Here is an 18,935-nt window from a genome sequence, read left to right as displayed (position 1 = left end):
AATTAGGTACGTCCAGTGACTAAGTTCCAACTCTATGTTGATAAGAGAAAAGAAATTTGCTAGTTCATTACAGTCATTTATTTTTCTTCTTATAAAGCGGACTCATATTCTGTGATGACCCGGAAAATTTCGACTTATTTTGAACCAAATTCTCGATATGATTTAATGTTTCCGACACGATAAGCAAAGTCTGTAAAGTTGAATCTCAAAATTCTTGAACTATTCAAATACCCTTCGATTGTTCTCAACGATTCACGAACAATTATATGTAAATAGATACATATATATACTATAACTTGAAAACGTAAAAAAGTGTTAAGTAAATGATACTGTGCATTAAACTTATTGGTTTGATTATCTGATTGATATATTTAACTACGGAGTTAAAAGATTATGCCAAACGATTGAATTAAAAGATATTTATTGAGTCCCTTAAGGATTATGATATTATTACGGGTCTCTGTTGTGAGATCCACGTTAATTTGAGAAATCGTTCATTTTTAACGGTATTCGGAAAATGGTAAAGTGATAGATATATGAATAACGTGCGATGTGTATTTTATAACGTGTTTATTAATATTGAAATTATATATTTAACAATATGATAAGTTGGAATATTAACTTGGTCATAAAACATTTTGATTTAAAACATTATTATTAAATATACTTTGATAAATAACGAGACAATGATTTATAGAAGTAAATGACCAAAACACTCGAAAGTTTATGATACACTTTGAGTAATATAGTTTACTGATAATTTAAGTCTATATTTTGACAAAGGTACGAGTCACGAAACGGAAAGTGCAAGTTTTCTAAGCGTACGAAACAACGTTCGAAAAATCGGAACCGGGACATAAGTCGAGTGACGACGTACGATTTATCGGAACAAAAGTTATAAGTCCACTAAGCACGAGAATATAATATAATATATAATTTATTTATTTAAATTATATATATTATATTTAAATATGTCGACGAACTAGAAGTTAAATAAATTTGAGCTGGCACTGAGGCCCATGCGATCGCATGGCCTTTTGCCTTGATCCCCATGCGATCGCATGGGGTGGGCTGGTGGCTCAAGTCTATAAATTCGATCAGTTTTCTTCCGAAGTCTTTACCCATTTTCTCTCAATCTCTCTCTGTTATACATAAATATTATTATTATTATTATTATTATTATTATTATTATTGTTATTATTATTGTTAGTATTATACATAAAATACTACGACGAAGTCATGAGCGTGTCACTTTCAAAACTGGTTTTCGAGTGGGATAGAGCTAAGGAAACTATGGGTTATAGCTATGGAGGTTATGGGTGATATTCATGGGTACTGTTCGCAAATCAAACCTAGTGTTTATCATCTCTGTTGCATCTACGTACTTTCCTGCAATATTGAATCTCAATATTGATACGTGAGCATTCATATCTTATCTTTTATATATTAATAAGTGTATCCATGTCTAGTGCTCGAGTATATATATTTATGCATGCTTGTATGCTAAATTTCGTCGTTAGACAGTTTATGATAAATCACGAATTAAATACATATATTACTGATAAAAAGTATATGATATGCATGTCGTTGGAAAGCTGGCGAAAAATCAATAACTTTTCATTTAAAAATCGCGTAATTTCGGTGAACGAATTAAAAGTTATGATCAACTGAATTATGATTAACGTTAATTGAAATTGCTTTTGAATCTGCAATTGATATTTAAACAACTTGTTAATAAGATTGATAAAGTGAATACTTGAATATTACCAGCCGAGTAAATGAATCCTTATATAGGACACGTCTCGTTTTGTTAAACAACTGTCAAAATTGACTTTTTGAAACGACTTTGGATAACTTTTGTATGTCGATCTCGAGCATTAGGATTATGATACACTATGACCTGACCTAGCTTGATAGACATTTATTGACCAACATATGATCTCTAGGTTGAGGTCTACGGTTATTTTGCATTCCAAGTTTCGGTCTTATTCCGTTGAATTACTTTATATGCTGCTAAGGTGAGTTTATAGATCCCTTTTTAATTGCTTTTGCAATCTATATTTTTGGGCTGAGAATACATGTACTTTATTTTAAACGCAATGGACACAAGTACATACTTAATTCTACACTGAGTTTGAACCGAAAATTCCTTAGCTTTGGTAACTAGTAACTGCCGGTTATAAGAACTGGTGGGCGCGAGTAGTTGTATATGGATCCATAGGGCTTGACATCCCCGTCTGTTGCAGGTATAGAAACCCTAGCCTGAACTATAAAACAGACGTATGCTATTTTAGTTTAGTACACGTTGGTTTGCGTGTATTGTACATGTTGGTTGCATGTATGTTAAAACAGGGGTACTTATTATATAGACGTTAAAGCTTAGTTACCAGGGTGCTCAATCTTGTAGAATATTTTGATAAACGTTTCTGGATGAAACAACTGAAATCTTGTGATCCACCTTTATATACAGATTATACGAAACATTAAAACTATGAACTCACCAACCTTTGTGTTGACACTTGTTAGCATGTTTATTCTCAGGTTCCCTAGAAGTCTTCCGCTGTTTGCTTATATGTTATACAAGATATGTGCATGGAATCATATATGCTTTATTCGAGAAAACGTTGCATTCACAAATCATCACCATCTATATTATTTTGACTGCATTGTCAACGGAAGTACTATTGTAAACTATTATATTACGGTGATTGTCTATATGTAAAAATCATCAGATGTCGAAAACCTTGGATTTAAATACTCATTTATGGTATATCTTTTCAAAAGAATGCAATGTTTATAAAACGTATCATATAGAGGTCAAATACCTCGCAATGAAATCGATGAATGACGTATTCGTCCATATGAATTTGGAGCGATCGTCACATATTCCCTCACTCAAACAAAAAGGTCGACATTCATAAAAAGTATCTAATGAATTATGAGTTCAATACATCCTCTTCAGCAGAAAGACGAATATTCCTTGCTCATTATCAGACAATCACTTACACTTATTCACAAACTGTGTCTGAGGCTAATAGTTTTCATTTCCCATCTCATGAAAAATCCTTTTCGCTCCGCTTAGCCTTATCCCTCTCTAGGAATATTTTAGTGATAGATTCTATAGGAACTGGGCGATTTTATTTGGTCAAATACCTAGCGCAAAAACTTCTATCTTCCTTTCATTACGGTATTTCTGAACAAGGTCCTAGATAACAAGTCTCAAGGTTTTGATGATATCGATATTGATGTTAGTGACGATATTGATGCTAGTGACGGTATCCTTGATATGGAGCTGGAACTGCTAACTAGTATGAATGCGCTAACTATATGGATATGATGCGTGAAGATGAAGACCGACTTTATATCACCTTTCAATTCGAATTTGCAAAAGCAAGAGTTGGTTACATTGTGCTGATATGATGGATGACCAGTTACATAGCGAAGATCGACTAGCGCATCCAGCTTGCTCTATAGACAGCCATTTATCGAATTTGAAAATGAGTTAAAATCTCAATTTTATGAATTCTTTATTACCTGGATACTATGAGTGGAATGATATAAAAGCCTAGCTAGCGAGGCAGTTCTTGCATGTCTTTGCTGAGGAGATCGACATGAATATTTTTCCCTCCTTGTTTATATCATTCCTTATTCTTGCTTCATTCTCCTAAGCCTAGTAATAGACACCCCAACTATCGAATCCTCTCAGAATTGCATTATCGAAGCCATTTTCTGCTCCTCCGCTTCAGTATGCCTGACAAATCTTTACGTACGTCGAGTATTATCAAGCTTGAATGTAAAATGAATGAGTTTCAGTATCTTGTGAAATTTTCGCCTCTTCCCGCAAGAAATTCAACTATAAGAATTTCATTGTCAGTACATTTCCTTCTTAGTTTTTTTAACATTATTAAGGAATGAGGATGCATTTGAATCTTTTGTGTAGCAAACAATAATTTTGGCGGTTAATCACCTGATGAGTCAAGAAACTACCATTTCTTTGTTCGTGGACTTCACAGTAGTTTACTTCACTACTAAATACAGCGCAGTATGCCGATACTTTATCTTATGTGAGATTTATGACTAAATCATCATCATCAAATAAAAGCGTTTCAATACCGTTTTGACTTGTGTCGGTCATTTCACTACTAGGATTAGACACACCCCGAATCGCAAGCAAATCAACTTTAAAAAAAAAAAAAAAAAAAAAAAAAAAAAAAAAAAAAAAAAAAAAAAACTCATTAAAATATAAGCCTAGTCTCAAACATATTGCAAGCTCATGTCAGGATAGTAACATGTAGTAAAAACAAACCCGATGCAAACATACATCAGTAGCTAGCTCACCTACTTAAATTAGATTTGCTGGTACAGTGGTACATGCACCTACATATACTGTTTACATATTATGTGATAGTGTAATACACTAAATAAATTCGTCCTAGTGAAAATAAGTTGGTAAATGTCCAAAGATTGTTTTCATAACCAGGTTAAATGATTTTTGAATGGATGGATGCAGTTCGTGGGTCGTTTCAATTTCTTGACACACCTTACAAGCTTGACTGATCATGTTACTATATCAAGTGGTTGGTTGATTGGTTCAGTACTTGGGCAACGATTCAATCATAAACTCCATCTGAGTTAACCAAACGAAGCAGCTTTAGAATCAATGCATACTTTAAGGCATGTAGCTATAACTCTTACAGAAAATGTAAGCTTTCACATGAAGAGAATTTCGACGAGTAAAAGGATGATTCAAGGAACGTACATCAATTTTGATCTTCTGCAATCTCGGTAAGTTTTAAATCCGCTATAGTTTCCTTCCCAAACAACGTGAACCCAACAGTTGCCTACAAATAAACATAAACATTGTTATTAATTGCAAATGCAGCTCTCATGTTCACACATTTATCTACATAAATGACCAACTAGTCATATACGGAGTATTATATATAATGTAACTTTAATTGTATAAGGCCGATATACAAACTAAAATATAATGCGTGAATCATACCAATCCCCTTTTTTTGTCTAGCTTCTTTATGGTGCCAGAAAAATCTGCAAAAGTCCCAGACAAGATTCGGACATTTGACCCAAGTAGAGGCCCTGAAGGCTTTCTGGTTCGCCTCTTTGTGACTACTTTTTTTTTATCTGAAAGAGAAAGCGTTTTTTTGTTATCTGTCTCAACAGCACCCAAATGTTCTTCTTCTTCAAAAGCTTTATCTGATGCTTCCTGTTTTTCTTTCACTTCTTGAAAAATTGCTTCCATGTCATCTTCTGATACAGGCCTCGGTTTGTTAATCTGTCGCTTTCTACAAATGTATTAGATTAACATTCATATAAGCTGTTCAAATGCAGCAATTTCCAACCCTTGAATCTACCTATATGCATGGTTCTGGTGCACAAATCACCTCCCATAGTGAATACATGGTTCTGGTGTCAAATGGGTAATTTGTAAATACTTAATTGTATTCGAGCACTTACTACCTCTACGCAAAGGGAAATTATTATACCAAGATAGTTTTTTCAATCGTTAGTTTAGCAAAATTATAGTCTACAAATGTCAACCCAGAATTTGTCAAAATTTCTAGTTCAAAACATTTTTCTTAGATGTTTCTATAAGAATAAACTGAAATTAAAATTTCGTTCCTCCGCGGAGTATCATTTATTCTAAGTTATAAGTCACAAGGTAAGTAGGTTGATAGATGAGAACAAATACATGAAATATTTTCAATTGTCATGCAGAGTAGAAAGAGTTTGTGATTGTTAAATTATCCTTATAAGAACCAAATGTTATTATAAGGATGATGTCAAATTATCCTTCCTTATAAGAACCAAATCTGGAGCATTATTACAAGGTTGGTGATTGCTGCAAGTGTTTGTTTACTATGTATGGCAAGAAAGGAATGTGTATGTTTGGCTTTGATTAATAAAATAATTACTTTTTTGCCCCCCCCCCCCCCCCAACAAAAAAAAAAGAAAATAAAAAAATAGAAAGAGTTGATACATACGTATTTCCGACCATTCGTCCAACGAATCCTCCAACCCCTTCACAGTCTTCTTTTATGAAATTGTGAAGTTCCCTATTTAAGATGCAATTTAAAAACACACATCCAGGATACAGAGGCTTTGGTTTAACTGAGATCTTCCCATTCTTCAACTTATTTTTCTCATAGATAGCTGCAGTAAATACCTGCAAACAATTCATTCGGATATATATAAATAGATGCAGTCCAGTAGTTGATCATCATGTACGTATATGTCACTTGGTTGGTAGCAAAACAACGAATGTAGTAGTTGCGAAAATGCAAGAAAAAAGTTTCAAAAGTAGTAAATTTGTTCTAATTATATAGCCACTGAACTTGTCATGTTATTGTAAAAGAAATTGCAAAGTTACAATGTCTGTAAGTAGCAACATTTTTTATAATAAGGAGTTTTGATGAAGTACAAAAACATATTTCTCAATCTCATGCACTATAAAAAATATATACCTAACTAATGTATGCTCAATTTTTTCTTTTATAATTACTTATTCAGTAAGTAATTGTGTCATGTTTACGGAAAAATGTGACGTAATATGTATTTCTATACATCAAGATATGGACAACGTTCAATTAAGGAGATGGTACAAACATTTTGGTGGCAACAAACTTTTTTACTTCTAACAAAAACAAAATTCAATCTCACAAATTCTACAAAAGTGAGGTATGAAAAAGGTAAGATATAGAAAATCCTTCTCCTATCATAGAATAATGAGAAGTCAATTCTCCGCCCAGAGTGAAACACTCAAGAATAGAGAAAGTCATCACTCCCAATGTTCTATGGATAGAGAGATTGCTTTCGAATGGACATCCGACCAATAACTACGTTAAAAAAAAGAGTGAGACGCCATGAAAATGGTAGAATCAAATTTTCATGATTTTAAACATGTCCGAAGTTCAATTTAGGCTCTAAGTAGTAGTCAAGTCGCCGATAAATCGACGCTTGTTGTTGGCTAGAGCTATCAAACTTTTTTACTTCTAACATTAATTATAAATAAAAATGGTGTGCTAGTTGGGTTTATTATTATTATTATTATTATTATTATTATTTATTATCATTATTATAAATGGTATAATGGAAAATATCATATTAGAATTGTGATTTCAAAAGGAATATATTTTTATAAAATACGAGAATACAACTAATGTGGTGTAGATGTTTATAGTTGCTAGTATTAAGGAATAGATTGGTATTTTTGGAAAGAAATCATAATCATGAGAAAAGAAAAGAAAACGATAATTAAAAACCGAACAAATATAAATGATTAATTATAAATACATCTGTTAGGTATATATCTTTTATGGTGCATGAGATTGGTAAATATGTTTTGTAAATACTTGGGTTTAGTCAAAAACTCCAAAAAAACATGAAATGGAATAAAAGGCAACAACATAGTGATAATGAATGATGTAAATCTCGACGGTGGCTCGGCTTTTTCTTCTCTTTTCTCTCGTTTTTTCCCCCCGATAGGTGGGTCTGACCGATGCCGTCCATTTTGGCCGCCGTTTTCGCGATTGGGTGGGGGATTTTTGCCTGCTCCTTCGTGCCTTTTTTCTCCGGTGGGCGTCGTCCCTTTGTGGTGGCTGGTGATGGTTTCCGGCGACTATAGCCACTTTCTACCACCGTTCTCGTGGTAGTTGTGGCTATGGTTGCTTGGTCCCTTTTCGCCTCCTTTTTTCTGCTCTTCGTCGGCATTGATTCTGCTCTTCGTCGGCATTGATGCTCTGGCCAATTTCATCTCCGATAGCGGTTGGTCGGCGACCACCTAGTTGGTGGTGTCCGCCGGCCGCTTTAGGTGTGGTGCTAGTGGTTTTGGGCTCTGTCGTGCTGTTGGGTGGTGTTAACCGTGAGTTCGCGTGCGAGTTTCTTCCTGCTCGGAGACACTTCCGGTTTTGGTCCAGGCGACGATCTCCCTTTTGGAGATCTGGTTCAGATCCGGGGGTGGAAGCGGCTTTTTGTGGTTTTGACTCTTCTTTAGACGGTTGGGGCGTCGCTGTTTACTGGGTTCTTTGTGTGTTGTGGTGGGTTCGGCGTTCTCCCGATGTCACTGTTGGTTTGCGTTCTTATTTTAAATTGTCTATGTGTAGTATAACTGGTATTTTAGATTCCTTTTGTTTTAGCTTTAGTTGGTTTTGAATCCATGTAAAACGCGATTTCTCACCAAGTTGGTGAGCCGTTTGATTAGTGTTTTGGTCTCTATTGTATTGGTTGTACAAGTTGATCTTCGGATCCGTTATTAATGTTATCGTTTTTTTTGCCAAAAAAAAAAAAAAAAGTGAATTAGTGGAGTAATAAATAATAAATAAATAACCTTGAATTCGGAATCAGGGAAGTTCTTGTGAAGGGACTGCATCAAGCGTTCAACGGTGTCTTTTCCTTTAGCTCTGGAGACTTTGAGGATCCACCATTGAGGACCCAAAACAGCCAATTTGTCAAGGTTCAGTTCTTCCTTCCACGAACTGAATTGTTTTTTGGGTTTCTGCAACAGCTTTTCTTCAACCTCTTCCCTCCAGTTATAGCTTCTGTTCAGGTCTCGTTTCTCGTTTCTTAATTCCCTTTTCTCTTTAGCTGTCATTTGATATTCTTGTTGTTGTTGTTCCAATAAACAACAACAAGACTGGACCAGTGTTGCCCTCCTCCTAACAACAACTGGAAGTGTTGAGGGTTTGTTAATTGGGGGAAAATGGAAAGGGAAGGGGATATATAGCGGATGATGATGATGCCATGAAACAAAAATTTGTACATCATTCATCATCATCATCAGCATCATTCAACGATTCTATTCCTGTATTTTAGTTTCCGATTCACCAACGTTATCGCTTTCCCGACTACTCTGTTACGGACTACACTACTATTTTCTTATCTTATTGGTGGTACTCCGTATTATTATTATTATTTATATTTATTATTTATTGTTTAAATTACACTGATAGTCCTTGTTGTTTTTCAAAAATTTGGTGGATAGTTCATTTTTTTTTTTTTAAGTAAACTCACATAATACTTTACACGAATATTTACAATAATTCACGAAATATATTCACAACGGAACTTTAACCCTCAATCTCTTGGTTAAAAGGGCAACCACGATACCGTCAGCCCAATGACCCTTTGGTGGATAGTTCATCTTTTTTAAATAGATAGTCCATTAGTTTGCATCTATTACACATGGATAGTCCAATAGTTAATTCGTTAAATTTGCTTCATTGGAATGAGGTATTTTTATCATTTTACATTATTCCGTTCTTTCCTCTTACACTTTTATCATCATCCTCGCCTGTTTTGCATCCATAATAACTTTTTATTATTATTTTAACAAGTCATATTTATATATATAATCTTCGATCAAGTGAGGGACAGTAATATTAAGGATGACAATGGGCGGAAAAACCCCATGATCCGCAGAAACCAGTGACGGGCGAGTATTTATCATTTTACATTAAATACTTGGATAGATAGATTAAGGTTAATATATGAAGGTAGCAATTATCAATCTCTGACCGAAGGCTCACTGTATCAAATCATCTTTGAAGCTACTAATCATTTACGAATCAAAGTAATTAATTATTAACTTTAACTAAACCAAAACCTAAAAAGAAATGTGTGAAAAAGTGTGTTTTTGTGTGTGTATCATGTTTGTCCAAAAGCTCCCTATACATATAGCCAAAAATGCATCGACCGCATTTGGCCATGCAGCTCACAAAATCAACATGATTTTGGTTGGTTTTCATAGGCCTACTTTTGAGGCGATTGAACTTTTTTTTTCTTCGTAAAAACGCAATTTGTAGATCAAACCGGCTAAATTAAGTTGGTCTCAATAGTTGTGCGGCCTATCCTAATCGTTGCTCGATTGGTCCTAACGGTTGTGTGGCCGGTTCCGATCACATTGATCTTTAATTTGGCTGGATCTGATTCATGGTTGTGTTTGATTGAGCGGTCTAGCAGGTTCGGATCTAATTGTGCGATTATGGTTGGATGCTGGGTCGGTTCATTTTTAAATCTCGCATGCATGATCGTATATGACCTTTTGTCATCCTGCTCTAGTTTGTTCATTAATCATTCGTTTTATTAGTTTTTTTAATATTGTCTTCGTAATCTCGTAAACACAAAATTAGCAATAATAAACATAAACATATTGTTTAATCACAAGTGTAATTTATTATAAAATAATCTCTCAATTGACAATACCACTGGAATAAAGATCCAAATCAACAAAATTTTGATTTAAACATAACAATTTAACACAAGTACTCGCCTTGACTATAAGAGCGGTCCCAACGGGCATCGCCCACCTCCGCCCAAAAACTCGCCCACGAGGGCCTTGATGGCACGACCGCGCCCAGGTCGGCGCCAAAAACAAAAAAAAAAAAAATTTAATAAAAATTATACAACGGCTAGCAACGGCTAGTTGTATATATATTTTTTTAATCAATTTTACACTATATAAACACCAACCATTTACTTCATTTTACACACTCAAACATATATTTCTTTTATATTTTCACCACTCTCAATTTATATATTCTACCTTTTTTCATCATTTTGTTCACCCAAATAACAAAATGAGTTCCAATAACGAAAATCCCGATCAAAAAGAGGTAAATATGATATTATCGATCACGAAGACCACTACGAATCGAGCACTCGAACTAATTGATTTGTTAGATGAATTGAGTGATAACGAAGAAGTAGAACCAATACCACAGGCACCTAGAAGATATTTACATAGAGATCGTCAGGGGCGTGCACAGTTACTATGGAATGATTATTTTTCCGACAATCCCACATATCCGGACGATTATTTCCGTAATCGTTATCGAATGAGCAAACCTCTATTTCTTCGTATATGTCAAGGTATATTAAACTTTTCTCGGACTCCAGTTCCACCATATTTTACTTATTTTACTCAAAGACGTGATGCTACGGGATTACTTGGTTTTAATATTGTTCAAAAAGTAACATCCGCCATACGTCAACTAGCTTATGCCGCTTCGGCCGATGTTTTTGATGAGTATTTGCATATGGGTGAGCAAACCTCGTATGATTGTTTAAACAATTTTTGCAAATGTCGTAATGTTTAATTTTTAATTATTGTAATTTTTTTATTTTTAATGAAATGGTAGTTTTATGTTTGTTATTTAAAATGTATTTTATAAATATTAAAAATTATTTGATAATATAAAAAATAAAAAAAATAATAAAAAAAATGGAAGGAGGAGTGTCATGGTTGGCAGTGGTTAGTCCAGGTTTAGTCCTGGAAAAGGAGGTGAGAAGGAGGTGCTGATGTGGCGCCGAATTATTGGTTAGTCCTGGAGGAAGTTATGTCTTTATTGGTAGCGCTCTAAGAATTTCAATAAAATCACCTTCTCATCACACGCTTACACTCTTTTGATTATAATCTTCGTGATAGACACTTATGACTCCTTCTATCCCACTACATAATTTAAAATCCACTCAAAAACTCTTCGGTCTTGTTTCCTCCACCATAAACCTCTTTTCCAGCCACCGGCACCTCGTCGATGGTTCGATGGCTTTCCTTTTCTGCTTTTTTTTTCTTTCCCCTTCTTCTCTTTTCAGATCCAGTTACCCTCTTGGTTCTCTCAAGTTTTTTTCGGCGACTTTGCTTCCAGCGGTGGTGGACACAGGCGACGAAGACTTAGACCTTCTGTGTTCCGGCATGGCTAGGGTTAGGTGCGGGTTCTTTTCTCCGGCGGCTTCGCTGGAGCTTTTCTTTAACCTTTTAAAATGGTGTATTTTTTTTTTCATCGACCCTGTAGCTTCTTAGGGCTTGCTACTGTATCTGGGTGTTACGACTAGGTTGTTTTGGTCAGGTCACTTGGTTGGCTTGTTTAGGGCTCATTGGTGCGAAGGTTCTAGGTCCGTGAATCTATTGCGATGTTTTTTGTTCCAGCTCCACTCGTTCCATCTTCCTCCTCGCCGGATTCGGTTCAGAACGATCCGGTGTTGTTGAGGAGTTAACGACTCTAGGGTTGTTAAGCGCCAAAAGATTGGTTTGGTGGAGTATTGTTCTCGATTGTCTCTCGACCTTCTGATGGGTAGGGGCTCGACAGGTTAGGGTGTAACACCCGTTTTCAGTTACGTGTTATTTCGAACGACATTCGAAATACGAGGCATGTAAGCGTATATTTGGATCCCAAATAAAGTTGGATTTGATGTTCTAAAATCTTACCATTGGATAGGAAATCTCATTACGTTTCCAACGATATTTGATTCATCGAAAACGGAGTTACGGTTTGAAAGTTACGACCAAAACAAGTTTAGAAAACTGATTCAGTTAATCTGGACGCCGTCCATCCTTTTTGGACGCCGTCCAAAAGGCCTGACGGGCCAGTAGCTCTATTTTTCTCATTTTAAAAGGGTACTTTGGTCTTTTCACTTGGGGTCGGTTTGGGATCATCAAAACTGATCTAGAACTCCATTGGAGCTCATTCTCACTCACACAAAACACTCTCATCCATTCCTAGAGAGAGAGGGACCATTTTAGAGTGAGAGAACTTGGTTTGGGGAAGAAGAAGGGTGAGTCGGGTCGAGTCACGAGTTTTAAAGTTGTTCATCTCGTTAACGGCTACGTCTTGGTAGTGTTGGTAAGTTCTAACTCCGATTTTCATTATTTGATTTTGATATTCAAATTAGGGTTTGAGCTTGATTTTGTTAGAAACCCTTTAATGGTTGTGTAATAGGTTTGTTGTGGTTAATAGATGGGTTTTGACCCGTTATTGGTGGGTTAGGGTTTGATGACGATTTTGGTCATGGTTTTGGGTGTAATTCACTAGTTCATAAATGTGTTAGTGTATAGATGTTCATAAGAACATGTTAGTTGGTCAAAATGGGTGTTGACTTTGATTTAGTGTCAAACTAAGATTCGAGTTAAGTTTTGGTGAATCAAGTATGTAAATACTTGATTTAAGTGTTAATTGGTGTTTTGGAAGTAGAATCACTAGTCGTTAGTGATTTTGGGCGTTTTGAGACTTATGTCAAATGGGTTGACTTTGATTTTGGGTCAAAATTGATGATGACACTAATTTTGGATTAAATGAATGTTAAACGATTTTGTTAGGTGTTAAATGATGTTTTTGGATGTAATTACTCGCGAGAAGTAATTATGGGTTAAAGTGATATTTTAACATAAGTCAAAGATAGTCAAATGCAATATGGGTCGATATTGCACGTGTTATGTTTTTTTGATGTAAAAGGCGTTTGAAATGGTCACTACCTAAGTAGTAACATAGTGTCGGGACCTAGGTTGGTCTAATTGGTGTTAAGTATAATTTGAGTTAAATTGTACTTTATAGATTGAGTATGAATTACCACCCGAAGTGATAATCGGTCTATGTCCATTAGGTGTTAAATGGGCGGGTTTTGGCGAGCAAGGTGTGATCCCTCGGCTAAGGGATGTTTGTGTCGGGTTCTCTTTTAGAGAATGACTATTTATGTGTATATTTTTGCCTATGTGTAATATAGGTGATTACTTGCTCGGATTTGAGGACGGAGATCATGTTGTACATGAATTGTGCGGGCATTCCAAGGTGAGTGGAATAATTATATGCGTAGGTATATAATGTATTTATTTGTTGTAGCGTGAGATGTGAAGTGTCGAGGTGTTAAGACACCACGTTTCACGTGACGAGTGAAGCATCGAGGTGTTAAGATGCCACACGAGGTGAAGCATCGAGGTGTTAAGATGCCACCTAGGAGTGAAGTGTCGAGGTATTAAGACGCCACTCCATAATAAAGGGTGAAGTGTCGAGGTGTTAAGACGCCACCCGAGGGTGAAGTATCGAGGTGTTAAGATGCCACCCGGGGGTTAGTGATACGAGGTGCTAAATACACTAATGGGTGTTGTGAACTCCGATGGCCTTTCGCGGGCGCCATTCCCTTGTACGATTGGTTAACCATGGTTATGTGTTGCAGTGTAGCATATTATATTGTTCCATTTATATGTTATTGTTTGTGCTAGCTTGCGTATTGGAGATTTAGCGTTATACTTTGCGATGGTATGCTAATTATATTGCTAGTGTGTATGCGGTAAATGTGTAAGTGATTGCAAGTAAGTAGGTTATATATGTATGTGTATAATTATTGCATTTAAAGCTTACCCCTCTCGTTGTTTACCTTTTTACAAGTATTGTGTTATGAAGCTAGCTAGTTGTTAGACTAGATGCTTAGGAGCGCTTGGGCTCGATGGGGTAGCTTTTGAAGATTTGGACGCGGATGGGGGATTTGGTGGTCCCCGGGATTATGCTCTTGGTATTGAGTTGGGTTATTGAGTCTTAACCCGTATTTGTCATGTATGTGACGACCCGGGAATTTCCGATCAAATTTAAACTTAATCTTTATATGTTTCCAACACGATAAGCAAAGTCTGTTATATTGAGTCTCAAAAATTCTTGAATTGGTTACATGAATTCAGTTAACCTTTGACCTTGCCCGATGATTCACGAACAATTGTTGTTAATAAATATGTAATATATATATATATATATATAATTAATAAATATTAAAGATTCAATAAATTATATAAATGATCAGGTTTATATAATAAATGGTAATATATTAAATGTAATTACTAGTACAAGTGAAGGAATAATTGTTATATTACTATTATCAACATTATTTTCATTAGTATTATTAATATTAATATTATTAATATTAATATTAATAATTGTATAAATAATATTATTATGAACATTATTATAATTATTATTAGTGTTATTATTATCTATTAGAAAATAATACATTTAATTATTATTAACATTAACAATATGATCATTATCATATTTTATTTATTTATTAGTATCATTATTGTTTATTATTCACTATTATTACTAATAAAATTATTATTATTAATATAATTATTATTATTAATTATTATATAAGCTAGAAATCAAAATATTTGTACGATCAAATTTCAGATATCCATCTATCTGTTTTACGTATTTGTTTCTACCCCAATCTGTTACACATCGTTTTCGATCGTACCAATCTCATGAACTTTACAGCTTTTATTTTATTTTTTCTCCTGTTATTGATTGAAAAACAGATTGATTGAAATCTTTCTATAAACAGACCAATACATAATGTAATGAGCTCATGGAATTATCTTTCACAACCAATATCAATTCCTACAACTCCTATCACCACCTTTTGAACAAAACCATGAAGACCATCACCTTTATCCACCCTCATCAATCGCGAACACCACACAAACCCATGATTCAACCCCATCGTCACACACTTGCTCGTTTTCTGTTTTGTTTCTCATCCGTAATACACCACCGATCACCATCAACCCAAAGTTGCAAACCACCACCACGAGAACCATAACCATAACCCACCTACTCGATAAACCCACAAAACCTGCTCAAACTATTTTTATTTTGTCACCTTTGCTACAGCTGTACGATGACCCAAGTCATCTATTCTATTTGGCAAAAACCCACCTTCAAATTCGTAAATGCAGTCTACTTGTTTTTCTGTTGAAAACCGTCCGAACCACCACACCCACACCGTAACCACCACCTCTCCAACAAAACCTACGAAACACCTATCATTTTCATCTTGTTGTTTGATCACCACTGAAATCCTTAAACAAACCCGCTACTACGTCCTATCCATCTTGCTTCTTGATAAGACAAAACCGAACCAAATCACTTCGATTTAAAGCTGTTGTTTGCAGCAGGGAGTGATGTTCGAACAACTGCCACCACCACCTTTATTCTCATTATTTTAAATTAAACGATGCCAATTTAATTGGGTCGTATATTTTGAACTCCATGATTGGTTTGGTGAACGCGATGAAAACAGATGGAATAACTTACGGTTAAGGTATTACTTATATATAGAAAACTACCACAATGCTTTATTGAAGTTACCAAAAGAATTAGGCAAGTGGAAATAATTATCCTTCATATGGTTGACCATTAATGGATCCCATACAGCGACTTTTAAATATTTTAGTATGATGATGAGGTAATATTAATAAACAATGATCCTCGCTTTTGGTTCATGCTTTTCCTGTCGATGGTCACCACAGCCAATTCCATTCGATGCACCACTGCTACTCTCTTTTATTTATTTGTTGTTACTATTTCAACCGATGCAACTTGATACTAGAATATCTTTTTCTTTGTGGCAGACAACACCTAACTGCAAACCCCACTTGTTGATATTAAAGAAAAAGAAAACCGATACATATTTTCCCTAGTTTAGTTTGGACTGTTAACGGGCCAGTTAAATTCGTTTTGGATGTGTTGTAGATGGAGCTTGATCCGAATGCTTGATCTTGGACTCCAAATAAAAGGGATTAGCTAAGTAGGCTGAGAGGTTTTATCTTCTGATTGGGCTGCCCATTTTGTCGAAGCCCAGAATGCATTTACTGCTTGCTGCTCGATGACTTTTTTTTTTCTTTCTAAAACTGCCTTGTTTCAATTTTTTCTTACCACGGAGAGTAATAATTAAGATGATAGATGATAATGATAATGATGATGATTAGGATATGATATGATGATTCATGTTGATGATAATACAGATGATGATGTTAAATGGGGATGGTAAAGATTCGATGATGATAGAAACATGTTATATGTTAAACAGCATCATACATGATAAGTTAATAAGTGTGCGAATAATTACCATAAAGTATCGAGTGGTACAGTGGTTTGGAAGAAATATTAATAAGCAAGGGGTCACGGGTTCGAGCCCCGGTTGTGGCATTTTTTTTTTTTAAAGAAGAAGTAGAATTGCAGACTGAGATGGGTTAAATCGGTGTAATTCGGTATAAACACAGAAAATATTAAGTGGTGTAGTGGTTAAGGGTATGAGTTTTAAGCGGTACGTATAAAGTTCGAGACCGGGCTGCAACATCTTTTTAAGAAACTATTATCTAAGGTAGTATACTTATTTTTCATTTTATTACTAATATTATTTCTTTTATAATTATCAGTATTATTATTATTATTATCATTTGTATTAAAAATTAATATTATAGTTATTATTATTATCAGTATTACTATTATGATAATCATTATTACTAAAAGTATCACTATTTTAAATATATTATCATTTTTTTATGTCATTACATTAATTAATATTATTAATTATAACTTTAGTTTTAAATATATTTAGTATATAGAATATAACTGTATTTTTATGATCTTAAACTAAAAAGATATATATTATAAATTAGGTACAAACTTTAAATACATAGGAGTATATATAATAAGTATACTACTTTTACTAATAAAATATTTTTTTTTGTTTGTTCATTTATGTTTTAATATAACTCAAATTTATTAAAAGTATTATTATACTAAAAAAATTATGAGTACTTAAAAATATTAATGCCAAGTATTTATTCAAAATAATTTAATAAAGCATATAATATATTATTGTGATAAATTAATAAAACATATAAAATAAATATATTTAAGTAATTATTACTATTAAATCACAAGTATATTACTAATATCAAAATATATATTTAATTGAATATTATATTTGTTAATCTATACATAAATGATATAGGTTCGTGAATCCAAGGCCAGACCTTACACTTGTTCAATGTCGTCATATGTATTTTTGCTACAAAATACAGTATGGTGAGTTCATTTGCTCCCTTTTACTCTTTACATTTTTGGGACTGAGAATACATGCGCTTTTTTACAACTGCTTTATTAAATGCTTTTGAAATATATTTGGAACTGCGAATACATGAAATGCTTTTATAAATATTTGACGAGATAGACACATGCAAAACACTCCTCGAATGAATTATTATGCAGACCGAAGTTCTGCGGATTATTATTGAATTATGTGGACATGATAGTTGCCACTATTGAATTTTGTGGACATGATAATTGCCACCATTGAATTATGTGGACATGATAATTGCCACCAATTGAAGTGAATGTTATGTATCGAGAGAATGATTTTATACACAGGATATGTGTATGATATTTTGTACACGAGATATGTGTACGGTTACAAAGATTTGTTAAAATGATTTCGTACATGAGAAAGGTGTACTGTATTTAAAAAGATATCGCATGTACATTACAGGTGGGTATAGGATTCGGGCCCATTTGTACCATGCAGGATTTAAATCTTGTGGTCTATCAAAATGATAAATTTTATTGTTTTATGATAAACCTATGAACTCACCAACCTTTTGGTTGACACTTGAAAGCATGTTTATTCTCAGGTATGAAAGAAATCTTTCGCTGTGCATTTTGCTCAATTTAAGGACATTACTTGGAGTCGATCATCGCTCTGGGATCAAATGTTGATGACTTTGTCCAGATGGATTAGGACGGGGCATTTCAATGTAAACACTTTTATTTAATGTTTTGTTGATGTAAAACTCGATTGGGTTATTACAAAGCGTTTGGGTGTTAATTTAAAGTGTTAAATGTGTTTTGAAATGAATTGGAGCTGATCAGGTCTGCTGGACGCCGTCCAGATGGGATGAACGCCTTCCAGTATAACGTGGGTTGGGTGTTTTCTGTCTCAGAACACTTTAGTGTAATTGGACGCCGTCCAGACGCCGTCCTGTACTTTATTACTGGACGCCGTCCAGAGGTCTGGACGCCGTCCAGATGGTCTGTTATAAAAAAAAGAATTTTAAGCCGTGTTTTTGGTAAAACGATGTCGGGTCGTTACAAGTGGTATCAGAGCATAGTCTAAGGGAATTAGGTGACCTTGGAATAGGTGCCTAGTCTTAGACTTATTGGCTGTTGTGCGTTATTTACGGGACTTGTAGGAATACGGGTCGGATTGAGATTTGTTAGTGCCTTAGAGTAGGTGACTAACTAAGACTTGTGTTTGTCCAATGCGGGATTATGTGGGGCCTTATTTCGTGAGTAAATTAGTGCCTTAGATTGCTAGTG

The 18,935-nt window shown here is 34.6% G+C and overlaps 1 protein-coding gene across 2 annotated transcripts; it reads right to left on the bottom strand.

The window, feature by feature from the left end:
* Positions 1-4,295: 4,295 nt before the first annotated feature.
* On the bottom strand, positions 4,296-8,894 carry LOC139872477 (uncharacterized). 2 transcript variants are annotated; one of them, XM_071860360.1, is made up of 5 exons: positions 8,345-8,894; positions 6,003-6,184; positions 5,006-5,303; positions 4,760-4,841; positions 4,296-4,627 (listed from the first exon to the last, which is right to left on the bottom strand). In XM_071860360.1, exons 1-4 carry the CDS (start codon positions 8,801-8,803, stop codon positions 4,761-4,763), a joined length of 1,020 nt encoding a protein of 339 aa, XP_071716461.1. In that variant the 5' UTR covers positions 8,804-8,894; the 3' UTR covers positions 4,296-4,627; position 4,760. The 2 variants fall into 2 exon arrangements, with proteins under 2 accessions (XP_071716461.1, XP_071716462.1); XM_071860361.1 differs by having other exon boundaries at positions 4,296-4,841.
* Between the last annotated feature and the right edge of the window lie 10,041 nt (positions 8,895-18,935).

Source organism: Rutidosis leptorrhynchoides, chromosome 10, assembly GCF_046630445.1.
Source record: "Rutidosis leptorrhynchoides isolate AG116_Rl617_1_P2 chromosome 10, CSIRO_AGI_Rlap_v1, whole genome shotgun sequence".
In the NCBI taxonomy this organism is placed as follows: domain Eukaryota; kingdom Viridiplantae; phylum Streptophyta; class Magnoliopsida; order Asterales; family Asteraceae; genus Rutidosis; species Rutidosis leptorrhynchoides.
The sequence above is the reverse complement of the archived record's forward strand: the minus strand, read 5'-3'. Positions and strand labels throughout refer to the sequence as shown.

Excerpts from the sequence above, each read along its gene's own strand:
- LOC139872477 (XM_071860361.1), bottom strand. The coding sequence starts at position 8,803 with ATGATGCTGATGATGATGATGAATGATGTACAAATTTTTGTTTCATGG. Across the intron at positions 5,304-6,002 it reads GGACGAATGGTCGGAAATAC|AAAGCGACAGATTAACAAAC; the intron begins GTATGTATCAAC and ends ATACATTTGTAG. Across the intron at positions 4,842-5,005 it reads TAGACAAAAAAAGGGGATTG|GCAACTGTTGGGTTCACGTT; the intron begins GTATGATTCACG and ends GTTTATTTGTAG.